The sequence below is a fragment of the Schistocerca cancellata genome, chromosome 8 (assembly GCF_023864275.1).
Source record: "Schistocerca cancellata isolate TAMUIC-IGC-003103 chromosome 8, iqSchCanc2.1, whole genome shotgun sequence".
Taxonomy (NCBI): domain Eukaryota; kingdom Metazoa; phylum Arthropoda; class Insecta; order Orthoptera; family Acrididae; genus Schistocerca; species Schistocerca cancellata.
Genome location: NC_064633.1, coordinates 182,230,527 through 182,252,291, shown reverse-complemented (window position 1 = coordinate 182,252,291; position 21,765 = coordinate 182,230,527). Strand labels below are relative to the sequence as shown.

The following is a 21,765-nucleotide window of genomic DNA, read 5'->3' as shown; positions in this document are numbered from 1 at the left end:
TAATACTTCAGGTCATAAACTTTAAGAATTTTTATAATTTGTAAAGCAGTTAAGAAAGCAAAATAAATTGGAGCTTACAGCCAGGATCAAACTTGCTTCAACCAAATGACATTCTAGCCCGCTACTGGCTGAGCTATTTCATCTGTATGTAGGAATGCTACTTTTGACCATATACGAAGTGCGTATGAGCTATGCTTAAAACTTTAGATCCCCTTTTCTCAGAATTTTCTGTGTAGTGGTCTTGTAAGACTTCTATGTGTGGACACACTTCAGGTATACTACCAACCTCTGAAGTCTTATCCTGAACTGAATTTCCGAGATCGGAAGGTCCCCTTGTAAGTGTGTATTGTGTTTTGTAGTGTTGTCAACATTGGCTCTAGAATAACACAGATATAATGAACTACAAAGAGAGAAAAATGTAGATCAAAGAACAACTGGTGGCAATGTTGACAACTACAAAACATGATACACACTTACAAGTATACAGATAAACAGTGAACAGTGGTGTGTGAAATTGTGCCATGTTAAATGTCAAAAATCCATTGTTCAGCAAAGCAGTTTAAAATTAAACAACAATTATCAGTGTCTAAAGAAGAAAGAACCCAAAAATGTACTAGCAAACAGCATTTCCTGCTGTAGGTGAAAATCCGAGCAGAAATTACAGTAAGTATAAACCAGCAATTTGTTAATGAATTGTTTTCCAAACTAGAATCTAATCAGGTTGTAAATATCTTTAATTACAGACCACTGATGATGCTCATAAATAGTTAAGACAAGAATATATGATTCATAGAGCATGTTGGAAACCCATGTACACTGACCTCTTATTCACGTCCCAAAGAAATGCTGTGCTAAACACTCTTATCCATAGAGTGCTAAGTAATTACACCACCTGTGTATAGTGTTCCCAGGGAATGAGTATTCCGATCAATAAATTGAGCAGGCATTGCAGTCAAAATTGACTGCACTTAAGGTTGACTGCCCTTGAGGAAGAGATTGAGACTGAAATAGAAAAAGAAAAGTCAAAAGTCAGGTTTGTGCTTTATGCCACCCCAGTCTCCAGAAATATCAGTAGACTCCTGTGGAAATGTACTTCAGTGTGTCAACAAAAGATGAAAAGTCTTCTTTCAAAAATTAAACACAATATAGGTGTCCAAAAGCCAGATGTTTGCCACCTTCTGTGCAAATGTGACATGACTTTCATAAGGCAGGTTATTAGAACAGTCAACGAGAGATGCAAGGAACATCAGTGACACATTCGCCTAAAACAACCAAGCAAACCGACTGTCTCGGAGCACTGCTGCATGCATAATCAAGAAGTGAAACTGACTGAGGTTTCACTTTGTACAGGGCTTAGGGTTCAGTACTATATTTATTAAGATATCAATGGACAACATCATCTGCTGGGACTGTAGAGAGAGACCCCACGACTTAAGTACAGTATTTGTGCAATGCATGGCTCAATGGTTAACTGCCATACCACTGATCAAAATTAATAGGTCAAATGTGCACTGCGCACAGGGCGTGGCTGCTGGGATAGCAGAATGTGTGTGGCTTGCACATAAAGAGTGGAGAAAGGAGTATATGAGCCACATGAATCACTGAGCAAAACTTCCATTCTTACAAATCAGAATGAGAAAACATTAATGTGACTTTTAATTGCAGGAGCATCCATGTTGAGCTTCCAGATTAATCACAGTAAATGTAACAGTGACCACAAAATACTAGGAATAGAAAGCTGGCTGAAACTAGATTTGAATAGAGTTGATGTCACAAGAATGACTAGACACCAATGATTGGAATGTATTTATTGCTCTAAAGAACTCTGTAATATATAGGAGGAAGTTGAGTGTCAAACATGATGACGAAAGCTGTTGTAGACCACTTGTCTTGAGCTGTAGGGGCTCGGTGCTTCAGAGAAAGCCCGGAGAATATTGTGGGTTAATTTCCTAATCATATTATTGTACTATGGGAAACCTCAACTCGCCAGTTATATGATGAGAGAATAATACAATCAAAACAGAAGATAAGGACAGTGATTCTTGGGAGCTTGTTCTGTGCATCAAGTAGAGAAAAATGGGGAAATATTTTTGCTTTGAAAGTGACTAGAGATGTTGTAGATATCTGGGCAGCTCACCATAGTGGGGAAGAATATTTGGTGTATCAGTAGAGGAAATTCAAGAGTATTCAATAAAAGGCTTTAGACACAAATCTGAGTTGCGAGATTCTGAGGGTTGAGAAAGACCTGCTGCAGTTCAATAGCTGTTTCAGGGACTTGATAGAAAATTGAAGTGAAGTGTGATTCATTACAAATTTAAACAGTCACAGCTGTTGACATGTAAAAGCTGAAAAAAGTCAAAATGAAACTATGGAAACTCCAGGTAGGAATATCAACAATGAAGGAAAAGACAGAGTGCTACCTACACACAACACTCAACATTCGCAAGCACACGCAAGCAAGCATACCTCATGCACACAATGACTGTCAACTCCAGCATCTTGGACCGGAGTGCTGGGCTTGGCAGTTGCGTGTGCATGTGAATGTTGTGTGTGTGTGTGTGTGTGTGTGTGTGTGTGTGTGTGTGTGTGTGTGTGTGTGTGTGTGCGCGCGTGTGTTTTAATTGTGCCTGTCTGCAACTTGACATGTCTTCTTTCCCGTAAGTAGCTATCTGCCTTTTCCTTCATTGTTACAAGTCAAAATGATAGTTACAAGAGAAATGTAAGAAACATTCAGTTAACTCAAAAGTAAAATTTTGCCAACTGATCTGACAAAATATTCTAAGAAGTGTTGATTAACTTAGTCAGTACAATGATCAGAATCATTTACTTATTCTCTCAGTGACTATAGTTACTTCGAAATGGAAGATGACAGAGAGGTGGCTGGGATATTGAATGCAGTCTCCCAAAATAGTAGTGTATCCCTCGAGTAGGTTTACTTGTAAGTAAAATTTCTAGTGGGATGGTTTGAACGGGGAACCCATCTCTGCAGTTTTGTATCCTTGACGTTATGTATGATGATGTCTGACAAGTAACAAAGGATACATTGTGGCGCAAAGTAGTGCTTTAGTAACTTTTCCAGTAGTTCCACTTTGCGCACTGCCATAAAAATCAATACCGTCTCCCTTGCTGTGTCTCACTAGGCAGTGCTTGGCGTTACAGCTTTCTTGGTCCTTCTCCTGGGCTTCCTGAGACTGTAGGCGAAACACCTGCCGTGCTTCTTCTGTGCTGGTAATGAGGTATTTCATGTAGTCATCCTGAGTTTTATCTGACTGAAATGGAAACATTGTATCCATTGTCATTTCGATCTCACTGCTGTGGAGCCGGAAGAACAATGTGAATCCTGTAGTGTATTGCTTTGCTGTAGTGTACGCAAAAGTAATGATGGGAAATATTTTATCCTCATCTCTCTTTTTGACGTCAGCATACGTCGAGAGCGTATCTGCCAATGTCTTATTAAAGTATTATGTGAAGCCATTTGTCTGTGGCTTGTTGGCAGTTGTCATCCTGTGGGTGATGTTGCAATATGAAGTTATACCAGCCTGGACTGGAAAACTTTTCCATGGTGAAAGATCCATCACACAGGGTGCTCTAAATTAAAAACTGATATTTCTACAAGGAGCTTGGCAATTTTTGGAGCTTCTGCAGTCGGCAAAGCTTTGGTGACAGCAAAGCAGGTGAAATAGCCAGTGCAGATTATTATCCATAAATTCCCATTTGTTGACTTTGTAAACTCCCCCAAGAGGTTGATTCCAGTACAATGGAATGGTGCAGCTGCAGGATAATTGGTATCAAATGCTTGAGAGGTGATTGTGGAAAGTATTCCATCATTGTCATTCTTTACAGTGCCTCACATAGTGTCTAATGGATCGGTAGAGACATAGCCAGTGATACGTTCATCTCATTCTGCCTAGAGCCTTCTCAAATCTCAGGTGACCAGATTTGGAACATTGTGAAAATACTTGAGGATAGCTGGCTGTAGATGAGTTGGGTTGATGAGCAACCATTCCCACCCTTTTTGGATCATAAGCGCATTTATTAATTGGAATTCTCATTTGGTTGGCTCCTTCTTCAAATCTCCTACAGTTTTCGGCAGTGGCAGCTCTTCCGTCTGTTCGCAGTAATGTAATTCGTTGCAGCGATGGCAGATATTTCCTGTCACAGGATTCCCTGAAATATCCCTGAAGAATATGTTAGCACTTCCTTAAGGATATGGAAAGATATTTCAAGCATGTCATCCCAGGAAATTTTGTCCTATGCCTGCAGTAGTTCTTGCAAGGGACATGCCTTGGTACAAGTCCTCCAAGAATCGCCCATAGTAGGAGCCTATTTTGAGAAAAATTCTCACATTATGATGTATGTCTTGAACAGGATGGACTCAATTGCCAAGATTTTTATCTCTTGGGTGGCAAAGAAGCACTTTTTTGTGTTTGGGTAGAGGCCTGCAGTTTGAACAAACTTCTACATGGTGGTTATGTGACTTAAAGGTTCTTCAAAAGTGTCCAGAAAAATGATTTAGGGTGTTGAAGTTGGTTGTTGGTCATATGTTTGGAGGTGGCTAAAGCATTACACAGTCCAAATGGGATAACTTTAAACTCATAGAGGCCGTCGCACGAAGGTAATTACTTCTCAGTCAGCTTCATCAACCTCAGTTTGTCAGTAGCCTGTCTGTTTGTCCATAGTTGACAAATGCTTTACTCCTTTCAGCAGTCTAGGGTGTCACCAGTGTGTGGCAATGGGTAGACATATTTTTTCATGATCTTGTTCAGGCATTCGAAATTGGTGCAGAAATGCCAAATGTCATACTTCTTCCTCACAAGGACCACAGGAGAGGACCAAAAAATCTCTCGGGGTTCAGTGATGTCATCTCACAGTATGTTCTTCACTTCCTCCTGAATTATCTGTCGTTCTGTTATTTGAGTGCAGGCTCATTGATGTTCCAAGTGTTAAGCAGTGTTTTACTATGGATTGCTTGATCTTTTTTCCACTCTGATATTGAAAGCATCCAAAGATTGATGCAGAATGGCTCCAACGTTGTCCTCAGTCAGGCCATATACTATTGGCCGTTCAATAGTAGTTTGTGCATGTGTGCTGTATACAGTGGTAGTGGAGCATGCTTCTTACTCAGTGACACTAAGCTAACCGCTCGTGCACATACCTTGAGTTGTGGCAGCTTGTGACAGTCAGTGAGCCAAAGTTCTCCTTGATCACGTACAGTGCTTATGATTGCTGCTGGCATATACATTTCGCTTACGAGCCTGGGTAGCTTTTTGCAACCAACAAAAGCTTCATAGTTCAACTGACATCTCCATTGATAACTGAAACTCGTGAGATAACGTCGCCTTCAAAAGCAAAAAACCATCAGAGAAGTTTTTGTTTCATGCGTATTGTAGAAGCTTCCTCAGTCTGAAGTTTCGTGTACATAATGACTACAAACATTCTCTTAAAACACCGCAGTTGAAGAGTTGTGTTTTGTCAGTGATTGGTGATCGTTGTTGCGTAGCAATACATGTTCGTATCCAGACATATTTCTCATTTGTGACATTCAGCACAGTCACTTTTGTATGAGGGAAAATGATTTGTTACATTCCATCCTGGATTTTCCATTGTTGCAAAATGATTTTCTTTAGATGGTGACGATAACATTCAACAATACAAAAAATTAGTCCCTGAGTCAACTAGCACCCGTACAGGTTTGCCATCGATGATGACATTAATGAGATTTCCTGTCATCTTGGTAACTTTCATCCATGGGGGATTTTCATTAGTGGCATCCTCACCTACATAGATGTTCACTTTGCTCAGTTTTCCTGAATTCAGATGCTATATGAGTGGCTGGCTGGTAATCCATATGTCAGTTAGGAAGGGCCAAGACTTGTGGGGGAATGACCTCACTCAGGGTATGGTGACTGGAATTGTCCAATGTGTTGACTGGCATGAATGGGACTGTTGTAATGATTGTTGTTCAACACTCGTCTTCTTTCTTGACAGTTGCTTACAACATGTCGGGGCATCTACTATGAAAATGGACAGGTACATTGTTCTGAATCCTCCAAATGCTGTTGTGCTGTGGGGTGTTATACTACTTGGCGGAGGACTTTTGTTGTACCTGCGTTGGTTGCTCACTCATTTGTTGTTTGATGGTGGCGGCAGAAGTCTCAGTTCACTTGAGTCCATTCCTCATGGCGCTTTTGTCTAGTGGTGGAGAATGGTGCTGAAGATCAATACACCTATTCTTCAAAGTTCTCTATAACCTCTTGATAAATGGGGTGATGCTCATGACTGCTAGCTCTTGTGTACTTAGTCCAACAGTTTTGGCTGCCATAAAATGGTGTATCTCTTCTCTTGCAATCTGGTGAATCAGAGAGGCGAGCTGATGGTGGTCTTCCACAACTGCCACAGGGACCACCTTTGAGAACTGATAATGTCTTTCATCTGACTTCCCTCTTGCATTTCCAGAGTTGCTACTTGAGTGATTCTTCTGTTATGACATTCTTTACAAGAAGAGCGTGTCTTCTTGTGACTCCTTTCATCAACTGTGAAATTTTGTGGCATCTGTCATATTTAGATTCACAACATTGCAAAGTGCCAATACATTCTGTATGTACACTATGTGATCAAAAGTATCCAGACACTCCCAAAAACATATGTTTTTCATATTAGGTGCATTGTGCTCCACCTGCTGCTGGGTATTCCATATCAGCGCCCTCAGTAGTCATTAGATATCGTGAGAGAGCAAAATGGGGCGCTCCGCAGAACTCAAGGACTTCTAATGTGGACAGGTGATTGGTTGTCACTTGTGTCATGTGTCTGCACGCGAGATTTCCACACTCCTAAACATCCCTAGGTCCACTGTTTCTGAAGTGGAAATGTGAAGGGACACATACAGCACAAAAGCGTACAGGCCGACCTTGTCTGTTGACTGACACAGACCACCGGTAGTTGATGAGGGTCGTAATGTGTAATAGGCAGACATGTGTCCATAACATCACACAGGAATTCCAAACTGCATCAAGATCCACTGCAAGTACTATGGCAGTTAGGCGTGAAGTGAGAAAACTTGGATTTCATGGTCCAGCGGCTGCTCATAAGCCACACATCACGCCAGTAAATTCCAAACGATGCCTTGCTTGGTGTACGGAGCGTAAATATTGGACGACTGAACATTGGAAAAACATTGTGTAGATTTACTAATCACAGTACACAATGTGGGAATCTGATGGCAGGGTGTGGGTATGGCGAATGCCTGGTGAAAGTCATCTCCCAGTGTGTGTAGTGCCAACAGTAAAATTCGGTGGTGGTGATGTTATCATGCGGTCATGTTTTACATGGAGGGGGCTTGGACCCCTTGTTGTTTTGCATGGCACTATCACAGTATAGGCCTACGTTGATGTTTTAAACACCTTCTTGCTTCCCACTCTTGAAGAGCAATTCAGGGATGGCGATTGCATCTTTCAACACGATTGAGCATGTGTTCATAATTTACAGCCTGTGGTGGAGTGGTTATATGACAAAAACACCCCTGTAATGGACTGGCCTGCACAGAGTCCTGACCTGAATCCTATTCAACACCTTCGGGAAATGCCGACTTCATGCCAAGCCTCCCTGACTGACATCGATACCTTTCCTCAGTGCAGCACTCCGTGAAGAATAGGCTGTCATTCCCCAAGTCCCCTTCCAGCTCCTGATTGAACGTATGCCTGCAAGAGTAAAAGCTGTCATCAAGGCTAAGGGTGGGCCAAAACCATATTGAATTCCAGCATTACCGATGGAGGGCACCACGAACTTGTAAGTCATTTTCAGCCAGGTATCCAGATACTTTTGATCACATAGCGTACAACTGTGTTGTTTCACAATGCTGTGGAGCACTATTCTTAAATTTTTCTTCTGCTAAGCGGACTTGCTGTCAGTTGCACCAAACAATTTTTTCAGTTCAGTCTGGAATTTTTCCCAGGTATTGAACCATTGCTGGGTAATTCCAGCCTAGTAAAAGGATACATTCAAAACACATCATATCATTCTACCTGTCAAGCCCTTTCAGCCATTTCATCAGGTCCTGTGACTAGTGTCTGTGGAAAACACTGATGTATGTTTCATATGTAGCTGACGTGCTGCTGGCTTGAAATCTATTGGTCTCGTTGAGTATACGGATCTTTGTAACAATGAACCACACATATTCCAGTGTCTAGCCATTTAGATGACAGCTTTTACGGTGTCTAGTTGGTGATCTAGATGTTTTGAGGTGCCTGGCATCTGTATCTAACAATGTGATGTCGTAATCACATTAGAGTGCAAATCCGTAAGCAGGGTTGTCAATGAAATGCAACACTTTCAGCACGGAAAGCACATTTATTATCCACACCAACATACAGCCAGAACAGAAATGAACTCCTGGATGGAACATACTGCTATTTATATAACTTCTGAAAAACGCAGTTCATGCATTTCTTAGAGTGAGAGGTCTTAAGTTCAAGTGCATCATCAAATTACACCTGTATAGCCCCCAAATCACTACCAGATTGGATATAATTTAATGGCTTCAAAGCCTTTGAGATGTCATTAGTCACTGTACCATTTGCCAATACTGCAGAGCAAACCGTACATGGAGCTGTCAATCATGGATTCTGTCCAGTTTCTTGGTTATGCCTGAAGATGAAGATGAAATTGTGGGTTGTTTCAGCTGCACAGTTTCACCAGCTACAGATAACAATATTCTTTAGCAGATAGGTGACATTAAAGTTAAGTTCCTTTGGTAGACTGAAGAGTTTCATTGAGCAATTTTAGTAACTGTGCAGTGCTGCAAGGGGTTAGGTATGGACTGTTTGCAGAGAACTGTGCAAAATTTTATGTAGTTTGTGTTAAGTGTCATCATTGTAAAGAACAAAAGAAAATAGTTGTGTCATATTCTGTGACTTGAGAAGTCACTTAATTTACATACTAAGATGGATATATGCGGAAGAGGAGGAGCTCTCAATTGCCGAGAGTCAACAGTCCTAAAGCAGAGACACCTTATAACATCACCTTGGAATAGTGTCAGTATATTTTCCTGAGTGGTAAACCTGGCTTGTTTTCTTTCACCGTCAAGCTGTTGGGAAGAGAAGCAGTGCCTTTATATCAGTTTCTCTGACAATACTAATAGCCCCTTCTCATATAGGAAGTGCATAAGGTACGAGTTTTAAAATTCTGCTTAATGTATAACCACGTTAAGGATAAAATTTTAATGTGTGTTTTAAGCTGGTTGGGTCTTTTGTGCACCTGGTAGTAAACAAATGTTATATTCTGTACTTTAATGTCTGTGCATTTGTTAACATTAGTTGCAATGTTTCCTCATTTGCTAGTTCGGTGCACTTTACTTTATTGGTAAGGATGTATGTAACTCATCTTGATAAACTAATTTTTATTTTGTTCTTCACTGGGAGTGTTCTGTATAATTGGTGAAGCCATCTTCATTAGTGTACAACAGATCATTGTTGTAATAATGTTCTTAGTGCAATTATTTTGTTCCAAGTTATTTTGGTATCTATTTGTTCATCTGTGTATTTAATGTACAGCTAATGTAACTAGAGCTATAGACTTGGAAAGAAAAGCTGTGACTTTTTTATTTTTGAAGAGGATGTAGTAGGGTGTTGTGTACTTGTTTCCTTCAGCTGAACTAACAATTGATGCAACATTCTGTGGAATTCTTTGTTGTCCAGGTCACTATCCCAGGCTTGCCAGCACCCATCTCCCTCTCACTCAATGTTTCAACACCATCTGCTCAATCAGGCAGTGTAATAGTTACAACTCTTCCAGTTACTACAGCAACTGCTACATGTACCTCAATCACAACTGTAAGTTGGTCTACAATTTAATGCTTTTAGTGTAATTGTAGTGTAATGGCAGAGTTGGGAATAATTCGTAATGCATCAGCACGTGGTGCAAAATAGTGAATTTATTGTAAGTGGAATCAAATTTATATATTACATTTACTACGTGGATAAAAAATTTCTTTATTGTTTGGTTGCACCTATGTAGTTCATTCCATGTCAAATCAATTGAGCTATGTCACCAACTATCTAAGATTTGAATGAAATTTAATTCATGTGTTCTCTTTACAGAGATAAGTAAACATACCGAATGTTAACATACATGTCTCTCCATTTTCATCAGTTGTCATGTTTCAGAGTTTGGAAGAGTGACTTTTTTTAACATCATGGTAGTGTAAAATGACAGTTCATAACATTTTGGGAATACATTAAAAATTTTGTTTTTATCATACGATGTGTGAAATTTGATGATTTTATTCTCTGAAGCATAAGGATTGTAAACAATTATTTAAGATTTTAAATAAATTCCCCAAGGCAAAAAAGAAGGGTTTTTTTGTGCCTTTATATTATTTTTCCTGCTGTGTTAGAAGCTTTAGGTCAGTTTTTATTCATTCATCCTACACAATCTGTTATTGTTCAAAACATAGTAAAATCAATTAATAAATAATATTTTGCTTAAAAACCATGGACCAATGTCAATAAGAATGGTTCATGAGTGAGCAGGTAGGAATAGAAGATTTCACAGGTCCTAGACCATATGCTTACAACAGAACTGAAATTTAAGTAATTAAACAAACAAAACAAACAGCAGTTATAAAAACAAAGTTCAAACAATAATGGACCCTCTGATTTATTAATTTTTTTAACCTTGTTGTACAATGTTAAAGTAATTTAAAACAGAGATATTCTGTTTTAAGTAGTACATGTATGTGGCTTTGAAGATTGATATGTTCTTGCCATTGATGTGGTAAGTGGGTCAACAAAAGCAAGCCATGAACAATTTGCACTGGTCAAATCTCCTGTTGTGTAGTCAGTGGAATGGTGGTGATGATCCTGAAGTGTGCTTAAACTGAAAAATAACATCATGTTCTGCTGTATTTACTCCAGTGATGATCCCATAGTATACTTACAAGCTGCATATATAAATGGAATCAAATTTTCTTCTCTCACAAGGAATGTCAGTTATCTTTAAAATTGGTTCTTGAAACTTTAATAGACTTTCTCTAGATAGTTTACATCTTTCTTCAAGAGTCCGCCAGTTTAGTTTCTTCAGCATCTCTGTCACACTTTCTCTATGGCAATACCCTTCTAGTGTTTCGTAATATTCTTATGTTATCAGTTAATCAGAAATTTGAAAAGTATTGGTTGCTAAGACCATTTCAGTGATGCTGGTATACTCAGCAACTGAATTTGTCCTTTCTTCTTAGTTCAGTGTGAATTATTTCTTAGGTAACCAGCCACTTAATTATTTATTCAAATATTTGAAGAATAACAGCACAAATTTTGTTTCCATATTGTAGCCTATACTTGAAGCGTTATTTTGGGGAAAAATGGTTTTGAGGATTATCCAATTTCTTTTATGTAATTTTAAGCGTAATGCTGAACCATATTTGTTACAAAATAAACAAAAATCTTTTAAGCACACATTTTTTTCTGCCTTGAGAATATTTAAAGGTATTGGGTATTTTTTTTACAATCCTTATGCTTTAGACTGCATAACGAGCAATTTCCCATAGTATGGATGAGGAATAATAAAAAAAATTTAACTTATTTTCCAAGTGTTATCAAGCATCATCTTCCTCTCTGTGGTGGTAAAAATGTCAACTTCCAAACTTCTTATATGATAGAATGAAAACAGATGGAAATAGAAATGCCAAAATTCGGTATGGTGATTTATCTCTGTAGCGTGATTAAATAAGCCAAGTTTCATGATGATCCTTCCTTTATCTATCTATCTATTGACATGGGATGATCCATGTGACAAGAAATAGTCACATATGTGAAATGTTAAGGTATTACCATCTAAACTCGCATAAAATGGAATGATGACCTAAATCTAAATTTTTGAAGAGCAGAACTCTTGTTACGATTCATAGGGAAGAGTCTTCAGGATGTGAAAGGTCCTCAACTTGCCACCCCCCTTTTTAGTATCTACCTTTTGACATATTACTAATCTGGACAGTGCACTATGTCCCGTTTTTTCTTTTGAGAAGACTACATTTTTAGAGGTTATCTGGAATATCTGCAAGATTCACCATTACTGCTACCATAAAGTCTACTTAATTAATCAATATTAGAAAAAGAAAGTTGCTACTCACCACATAGCAGAGATGCTGTGTAGCAGATAGGCACATAAAAAAGACTGTCACAAATAGAGCTTTTTCCCAGTAAGGCCTTCATCACAAATACACAAATAGATCTCTCTCTCTCTCTCTCTCTCTCTCTCTCTCTCTCTCTCTCTCTCTCTCTCTCTCTCTCTCTCTCTATCTCAAGCAAATGCAACTCTCACAAACGTCTGCTGTCTTAGGCAACTGAAACGACACTGCGAGCAGCATCAGTGCATGATGGAAGTGGCGACTTGCCGTTCCAGAGGTAGGATTATAAGGTCAAGATCAGTTTTTAGATGGTGGACTGAGATTCTTTCTGTGGATGTAAGGTTAGTTTGCATGTTCAGGGATTTGGGGAATGATGGTGAGGCAAGGTTAAAGGTTAATAAATTCTGGAAAGTTAACAAGGGGTGATTTGGGGGCAGTGTGGGTGGATCACAGTGGGATGAAGGAGTGAACTGAGCTAGGTATGTTTCAACATTGGTCTTTGGTTGAATCTGATTGGTAGGATTGGTGTCTAAAAAAAGGTTCCACTTTAGGGACCGGGAGAAGGCGGGAAGGTCTTTAACAAGTCCTGCATGATTGAATGTGGGAGTGGGGCAAAAGGTGAGGCCTTTGGGAAATACTGACTTTTCTGTGGGGCCAAAGCTTCTGGAGGAAAGGTTCATGACTGTGTTAGGGGTCTGTTTAGGTTCTGGATTCTGTGTGGTAGTGGGAGGGGCACCTAAAAAAGCTCTCCACCCTGCTCACTTCCTACTCTTGCCTTGGAGTGTCACTGACTACCACCTCTACAACAGCCTCCAAACCTCCCCAACATCCCTTCATAGCTGACGAACCCTGTCTCGCAGACCTATTACATTTACCCCACCCTCCAAAACTCACTCCCACCACCACACTATGCTTGCTTTCATGAAGGATTACAGCTGTACTTTCTTTTTGCTTTCAGCCATTTGCAATACCACCGTAGCAAAGTCTTGGGTTCAACCGAGTGAGGTGGTGCAGTGGTTAGCACACTGGAATCTCCCCCCAGGGGGCTCACCACTCTTTAGTGTGTTCTTTTCTTGCCAACCACGGGGCCCCAGCCATTGCGGCATTTTTTCCCTTCCGTGCTGTGTGTCTGTCCTCTTACTATTCTTTTGCCTGGGGTTATTATTGGGAATGTTCTGCATTCTGTCGCTGATGCGTGAACAGTCTCAACTTTGTTTTTTGCTCTCTTTTCCTTTTTTTGTTTCCCTTCTCCTCTCGTTCCTCTGCTTCTGCATTTGAGGATCCTCTTTTTTCTTCTTCCTCCGTGTGCGCTCCTGAAGGCCGCCCCACACGTCTGACGCATAACAGGTGACTGCGTAATGCGTAATTCCCAGCCCCTGGTCGAGAAGTAGAGTTTGCACGTACCCCCTGGTGCAGGCCAGGCCCAGGGAGAGGTGATTGCCTGAGCTGTAACCTTTCCAAATTGCCGATTGGTCCCTCCGTCAGGTGTTTGGGAGGTGTGACCTGAGGTGTGAACAGTCACCTAAGACGGGTTTGCCCCCTTGTGAAGGGGCCCCCAGTTGGAAGGAGTGCACCATTGGAGACGCTGGCAGTCATAGGGGATGAGTCAGTCATCCTCCCCATTGACCTCGAGCAATTAAACAGAGAACCGACTCGTGGAGATAACATCTTGGACCTACTGGTAACAAACAGACCCGAACTTTTCGACTCTGTAAGTGCAGAACAGGGAATCAGTGATCATAAGGCCGTTGCAGCATCCCTGAATATGGAAGTTAATAGGAATATAAAAAAAGGGCGGAAGGTTTATCTGTTTAGCAAGAGTAATAGAAGGCAGATTTCAGACTACCTCACAGATCAAAACGAAAATTTCTGTTCTGACACTGACAATGTTGAATGTTTATGGAAAAAGTTCAAGGCAATCGTAAAATGCGTTTTAGACAGGTACGTGCCGAGTAAAACTGTGAGGGACGGGAAAAACCCACCGTGGTTCAACAACAAAGTTAGGAAAATACTGCGAAAGCAAAGAGAGCTTCACTGCAAGTTTAAACGCAGCCAAAACCTCTCAGACAAACAGAAGCTAAACGATGTCAAAGTAGCGTAAGGAGGGCTATGCGTGAAGCGTTCAGTGAATTCGAAAGTAAAATTCTATGTACTGACTTGACAGAAAATCCTAGGAAGTTCTGGTCTTACGTTAAATCAGTAAGTGGCTCGAAACAGCATATCCAGACACTCCGGGATGATGATGGCATTGAAACAGAGGATGACAAGCGTAAAGCTGAAATACTAAACACCTTTTTCCAAAGCTGTTTCACAGAGGAAGACCGCACTGCAGTTCCTTCTTTAAATCCTCGCACAAGCGAAAAAATGGCTGACATCGAAATAAGTGTCCAAGGAATAGAAAAGCAACTGGAATCACTCAACAGAGGAAAGTCCACTGGACCTGACGGGATACCAATTCGATTCTACACAGAGTACGCAAAAGAACTTGCCCCCCTTCTAACAGCCGTGTGCCGCAAGTCTCTAGAGGAACGGAAGGTTCCAAATGATTGGAAAAGAGCACAGGTAGTCCCAGTCTTCAAGAAGGGTCGTCGAGCAGATGCGCAAAACTATAGACCTATATCTCTGACGTCGATCTGTTGTAGAATTTTAGAACATGTTTTTTGCTCGAATATCATGTCGTTTTTGGAAACTCAGAATCTACTATGTAGGAATCAACATGGATTCCGGAAACGGCGATCGTGTGAGACCCAACTCGCTTTATTTGTTCATGAGACCCAGAAAATATTAGATACAGGCTCCCAGGTAGATGCTATTTTTCTTGACTTCCGGAAGGCGTTCGATACAGTTCCGCACTGTCGCCTGATAAACAAAGTAAGAGCCTATGGAATATCAGACCAGCTGTGTGGCTGGATTGAAGAGTTTTTAGCAAACAGAACACAGCATGTTGTTATCAACGGAGAGACGTCTACAGACGTTAAAGTAACCTCTGGTGTGCCACAGGGGAGTGTTATGGGACCATTGCTTTTCACAATATATATAAATGACCTAGTAGATAGTGTCGGAAGTTCCATGCGGCTTTTCGCGGATGATGCTGTAGTATACAGAGAAGTTGCAGCATTAGAAAATTGTAGCGAAATGCAGGAAGATCTGCAGCGGATAGGCACTTGGTGCAGGGAGTGGCAACTGACCCTTAACATAGACAAATGTAATGTATTGCGAATACATAGAAAGAAGGGTCCTTTATTGTATGATTATATGATAGCGGAACAAACACTGGTAGCAGTTACTTGTGTAAAATATCTGGGAGTATGCGTACGGAACGATTTGAAGTGGAATGATCGTATAAAATTAATTGTTGGTAAGGCGGGTGCCAGGTTGAGATTCATTGGGAGAGTACTCAGAAAATGTAGTCCATCAACAAAGGAGGTGGCTTACAAAACACTCGTTCGACCTATACTTGAGTATTGCTCATCAGTGTGGGATCCGTACCAGATCGGGTTGACGGAGGAGATAGAGAAGATTCAAAGAAGAGCGGCGCGTTTCATCACAGGGTTATTTGGTAACCGTGATAGCGTTACGGAGATGTTTAACAAACTCAAGTGACAGACTCTGCAAGAGAGGCGCTCTGCATCGCGGTGTAGCTTGCTCGCCAGGTTTCGAGAGGGTGCGTTTCTGGATGAGGTATCGAATATATTGCTTCCCCCTACTTATACCTCCCGAGGAGATCACGAATGTAAAATTAGAGATATTAGAGCGCGCACAGAGGCCTTCAGACAGTCGTTCTTCCCGCGAACCATACGCGACTGGAACAGGAAAGGGAGGTAATGACAGTGGCACGTAAAGTGCCCTCCGCCACACACCGTTGGGTGGCTTGCGGAGTATAAATGTAGATGTAGATGTAGATGTAGATGTAAACGTCGACGAAACGTAAACGTAATGAGGCTAATGATTCGAAGATCCTTTCCGCTGCACTGCGGTTCCATGTGGTCACACGTACAGAAGACGATCAGTCCTTTGCCATGGTCAATCCGTTTATTATCCAGAAAGGTGTTGATACAATTGCTGGCCCTGTGAAATCCTGCTCTTGTTTACGGAATGGCACTTTGCTTTTGGAGATGGCCTCTGATTCTCAAATGCAAGAACTGCTTGCTGCCTCGCTTCTCCATGGCTACCCTGTTTGTGTGAAGGCACATAGAACTTTGAATTCTTCCTGTAGTGTAATTTACACCTGGCTGCTTGACGGTCTAACCAAGGCTGAAATACAATCTTACCTCTCTGATCAGGGTGTCATTTTCGTCCATCGTGTAATGAAAATGATCGATTCCTCCTTGGTGCCCACTCACACTCTTTTCCTCACCTTTGATAGGGTGGTGCTGCTGTCCAAGATCAAAGCAGGCTATGAAATTATCACAGTCCGACTGTACAGTCCGAATCCAATGTGCTGCTGCCAGGGTCATTGTTTCAACCATACTCGAACATCTTGTCGACACCCAGCCAAATACATAACCTGTGGCAGGGATGCAGACGAGGGCAAATGCCCGCCTCCTTCTCCCCGCTGTATCAAATGCAATGGCGGCTCTCGGGATTGTCCCATGTTTCTTAATGAGCGGGCAGTCCAAGAGATCCGGGTAAAGGAAAAGGTTCCTTACTCAGTTGCTCACATGTTACTGGCTAGTCGCAAACCCTGTGTTCTCCCGTCGGGCATCTAAAGTTTTGTTGTTGTTACCCATTGCTCCATGAAGGACATAGCCACGCAGACATGTGACCTTAAATTCGGCTCTGAGGTTGTGAAATCGGCCAGTGTCAAGGTAGCGTCACTGTCCCCCTGTCCAGTTGTGCAACAAACCGTCAAACTCTTGCCTCAAGGGGCAAAGTCACTCACTATACAACCAGCAGGCAGGGAAAGACAGGAGTACTCTCATGAAGACTTCCTCCGTCCCTCCAGCCAAAAATTACCCAAGTCTTCCTCTAACCAGAAGGGCTCGAAGAAGTCCACTAAAGACAAACAGTCTTCTCCTTCACCAACTCGAAGATCCTGCTCAACGGTGTCGCCTCTTGGCCCCTTAGCCCGATCGGCCTCTGTATCGCTAGTGCGCACCACTGACTGTTTTTCAGCGTTGGACTCTACAGACCGACCGAACAAGCACACTGATGCTTCTGTGGACCCCATGAAGCAGGATCCTGCTGCTTCTGTGCCCTGTAGTAGCAGCTCTACACCGGCCGTCACTCGGCAGCCACTGTGTTGACACCCTACTTCTCTGCGTCCTCATGACTGTCCTCCAGTGGAATGTTCGCGGCCTTCGGTCTCACAAAGAGGATTTCCTGCTGCTTTTAGCATTGCAGCATCCCCTTGGACTCTGCCTTCAGGAAACAAAATTGTGCCTTCACGTCCGCTTTGAGCTTCCAATTTACTTACCTTCCCCCTGAGGTCGGCATTCCATCTCTTGGGAGCGTCATGCCGCTCATAAGGGATGACCTTCATAGTCAACCCATCTCCCTACCTACCTGTCTTCAAGCTGTTGCAGTTCGCCTTTTCCTTCCCTGCCTGACTTTTTCCCTCTGTACCATATACCGTATTTACTCGAATCTAAGTCGCACTTTTTTCCGGTTTTTGTAATCCAAAAAACCGCCTGCGGCTTAGAATCGAGTGCAAAGCAAGCGGAAGTTCTGAAAAATGTTGATAGGTGCCGCCACAACTAACTTCTGCCGTCGAATATATGTAGCGCTACACGGGCATCCTTTGTACGCACAAAGATAAATACTGGCGCCAAAACCTCTTTTCTCTCTCCGCCCGAGTTTCGACCACTGCTTTTTCATACATTATCCCGAAGTAAATACAAATTCCGTATTGTTCATCTTCGAATTTCAATGTACTACGAAAATCCGACTGGTAATACTGGAATTTTTGTCAATATGGCCAACTCTACGTTCGGAATTTTTTCCTACCTGTGAGAAGAGATGGTTGCTAATAGGAACCTGATGAAATGTGAATCACATGCAGTATTCTCTTCACCATAAGAATAATACGAATATAAACATTTTGCCATGTATTCTTTCGTGTTTGCTTCTATCTCATTTAAATCCTGTCTGCCAAATAAACTACGAAACTAGAGTGAGACAACAGCAAACGCGGAAGAATATACGTATTTTGCCATGTTTATATTCATATTACTCTTATGCCTAATAGTGATACAGTCAGAAATGAAGCACGGCAACTGACTAGATTTTTAAATCTAAGATGACTAATTTCTGTGCAGAATTTGATGTACTAAAGAAGCGGCCGCAAAGAGTTTCAAACGGAGAAAAATTTTCGCCAAACTCTCGTTCAGAACATGTTCTATCATACGCAGTCTATTATTTGGTTCTTGTTGATCATTATCAAAGAAAGCAGCAGTGTAAGTAACAACAAATAGCAGTCTCTTGCCATTGTTTCGCTAATGAGACGATTCCTCTCTTTTTTTAATTGTAGGCGGCGGTAGCGCGCACAAAAGCAAGCCATGTCGCGAGCAGCGACAGGCCATAAACATGCACTATCGAATGCGTCAAACAATGCATGACACAGTATAGTAATGCATTTTCAGCTTAGAGTGACTGACGTAAACACCTATAACATAGAAAACGGCACTTATCAGATCAAAGCAAAATAAGCAATCAATTCAAACCAGACGAAGCACGTGAAAAAGGAAGGGTATCCGTATAAATACGGACGGAGCGCCTGACGCATAGCAATGGCTACCTGGTAAAGCTTAACTGCTAAGCTTTCGACTAGAACCAAACTACTGTAGCTGTATCGTCATTCATTCGACCCAAATTGTGTCTCATATTACAATGGACCAACTTTGTTTCGATTTGGAGGTGCGGCCTAAAACTTTTCTCTCCCCTTGAATTTCGAGTCTCAAATTTCAGGTGCGGCTTAGATTTGGGAATTTTTTTTCCTTTATTTCGAGTCTCATTTTTCAGGTGCGGCTTAGATTCGAGTAAGTACGGTATGTCCTTCCGACATTCGCTGTCGCCAGGGCAGGCTTCCTTCAGCTTCCTCCCTCACCCCACCCCACCCTGTTTTTGCTACTCAGTGACTTCAATGCACATAATCCCCTTTGGGGTTCTCCCAAGACATGTCAGAGAGGTGCCCTCTTGGATGACCTTCTTAACCTCTTCTGCCTTAACACTGGAGCACCCATTTTCCTTTCCGACTCCTTGCTCACCTATTCCCATTTGGACCTATCCTTTTGCACTGACCAGCTTGCCCATCGTCTTCAGTGGTCCGTTCTTTCTGATGCCTACTTGAGCGACCATTTCCCGTGTGTCCTCCGTCTGCTGACCTTCAAAGAACAAGGTTTCCCCAGTTATGATGACCATGTGGATTATCTCATCAATGTTATCCTTACGGCTGCAGAACGTTCCATTCCTCACACTTCCTCTTTACCACATTGTGTCACAGTTCCTTGGTGGACTGAGGCATGCCGTGACGCATTTTGTGCACGGAGTTGTGCTCTCTGTGTTTTTAATCGCCACCCTATGCTGGAAAACTGCATTCATTATAAAAATATGCGTGCAAAGTGTTGTCGTTGAGTTCTTCGGGATAGCAAAAGAACTAGCTGGATTTCGTTCACTAGTTCCTTTAACAGTTCCACACCTTCCTCTGTCATGTGGCGGACGGCTCTCTGGAACCAAGATCCATTGCCCAATTTCTGGCCTGACAGTAGCTGATGATGTCATTGTCGACCCTATTGCTATCTCCAACCTTGGGCCACCATTTTGCAGAAGTTTCTAGCTCTTCTCACTATCACCCTGCCTTCATCCATTGGAAACGAGTGGAGGAGGCTCAGGCGATACAATGCCACCTTTACTATGAGGGAGCTAGATCATGCTCTCAGTTCATCCCGATCCTCCGCCCCAGGGCCAGACGCCATCCACATTCAGATGTTGCATTTGCAGCACCTCTCTCTTGTGGGCAAGCACTTTCTGCCTAACACATACAACCGCATCTGGGCTGAGGGCACGTTTCGTGGACGCTGGCATGAAGCCTCCGTCATATCCACACCTAAGCCCGGTAAGGACAAAAACCTTCCTTCTAGCTACCGCCCCCTCTCTCTTACGAGCTGCATTTGCATGGTGATGGAACATATGATTCATGGCCGGCTGGTGTGGTGGCTCGAGTCTTGGCATCTACTAATGAATGCACAGTGTGGATTTCGAGCGCGCTGTTCTGCAATTTACCATCTCATTACTTTGTCCACCCATCTCATGAATGGTTTTCTGCGGAAATCCCAGACTGTGGCCATATTTTTCGATTGGGAGAAGGCCTACGACACCTACTGGAGAGCTGGTATCTTCCGTACTCTTTACACGTGGGGCTCCCATGGGCACCTGCCCTGTTTTCTTCGGGCATTTTTACAAGACAGAGTTTTCAAGATACATGTGGGTTCTGCCTTGTTGGACATCTATATCCAGGAAAATGGTGTGCCTCAGGTTTCCGTCCTGAGTGTCGTCCTCTTTGCTATTGCCATTAACCTTTCTCCTGCTGGGCGTCTCCGGCTCCCTTTTTGTCAATGATTTTGCCATCTATTGCAGTTCCTCATGGACCTGCCTCACTGAGCGGTGTCTTCAGCACCATCTTGTTCATCTTCACTCCTGGAACATCAACAATGGCTTTTGCTTTTCCACTGTCAACACTATCTGTATGAATTTCTGGAGGTGCAAATGGTTTCTCCCACCATCTCTACAACTTGGGCTTGTTGCCCTTCAGTTTGTTGACACTACGAAATTCCTGGGGCTTGTTCTTGATAGGAAACACTCTTGGTCCTCCCATGTATCTTACCTGGCAGCCTTCATTTGCTTCCTAAGGACAGTGCTCCAGCCTCGGTCTATTGCCTCGAGTTTCACGACCTTCGCATGGAACTTCGCGATGGTACCTTTGTATACACTGATGTCTCTCAGACTGACTGTGGGATTGGGTGTGCCTTTGTCATTGGCACCTGTGTCTTTAGCTATTAGCTGCCGGCACACTCCTCAGTATTTACAGCCGTGCTTTTCGCCTTGTATCAGGCCACAGAGTACATCCGCCGACTCAGCCATCCCAATTGTGTCCTCTGCTCATACTCACTCAGCACCTTCCAAAGTCTCTGTGCGTTGTACACTGCTCATCCCTTAGTGCAGTGGGTCCTGGAAAATTGTCACTTGCTCACTCTTGGTGGAGTCAGTGTCATGTTTCTATGGGTCCCTGGTCATGTTGGTCTGCCAGGAAACAAGGTTGCTGACACTGCTGCCAAGGCTGCAGTCCTCGTACCTCAGCTTGCGAGTACCTGTATTCCCTCCGATGATCTCTGCATTGCTGTCTGTCGGGAGGTGGTGTCCCTTTGGCATTGCCAATGGTCCTCCGTCCATGGGAATAAGCTTTGGCTTATTAAGCCTCTCCCGGCACCTTGGACGACCTCCTCTCGTCCCTCCCACTGGGAGGAGGTTATTTTAACTCAGCTGCATATTGGACACTACCTTCTTAGCCATCGTCATTTGCTCAGTGGTGCTATCCGATCACTTTTTACACATGGCGCCCAAATTTTAACTGTCCGCCACTTACTGCTGGAATGCCCTTTTTTTACATTCCACCTTGGGTTTGTCATCTGATTTATCAGCTGTTTTAGTGA

The 21,765-nt window shown here is 42.5% G+C and overlaps 1 protein-coding gene across 2 annotated transcripts in view; it reads left to right on the top strand.

Moving 5' to 3' along the window:
• Positions 1-21,765, top strand: part of LOC126094773 (putative mediator of RNA polymerase II transcription subunit 26) — a 261,755-nt gene that overhangs the window by 135,395 nt on the left and 104,595 nt on the right. For both annotated transcript variants that reach the window (XM_049909325.1, XM_049909326.1), the window contains one exon: positions 9,693-9,827. In XM_049909325.1, the coding sequence (XP_049765282.1) occupies positions 9,693-9,827 (135 nt within the window). The remainder of the gene's footprint in view (positions 1-9,692; positions 9,828-21,765) is intronic.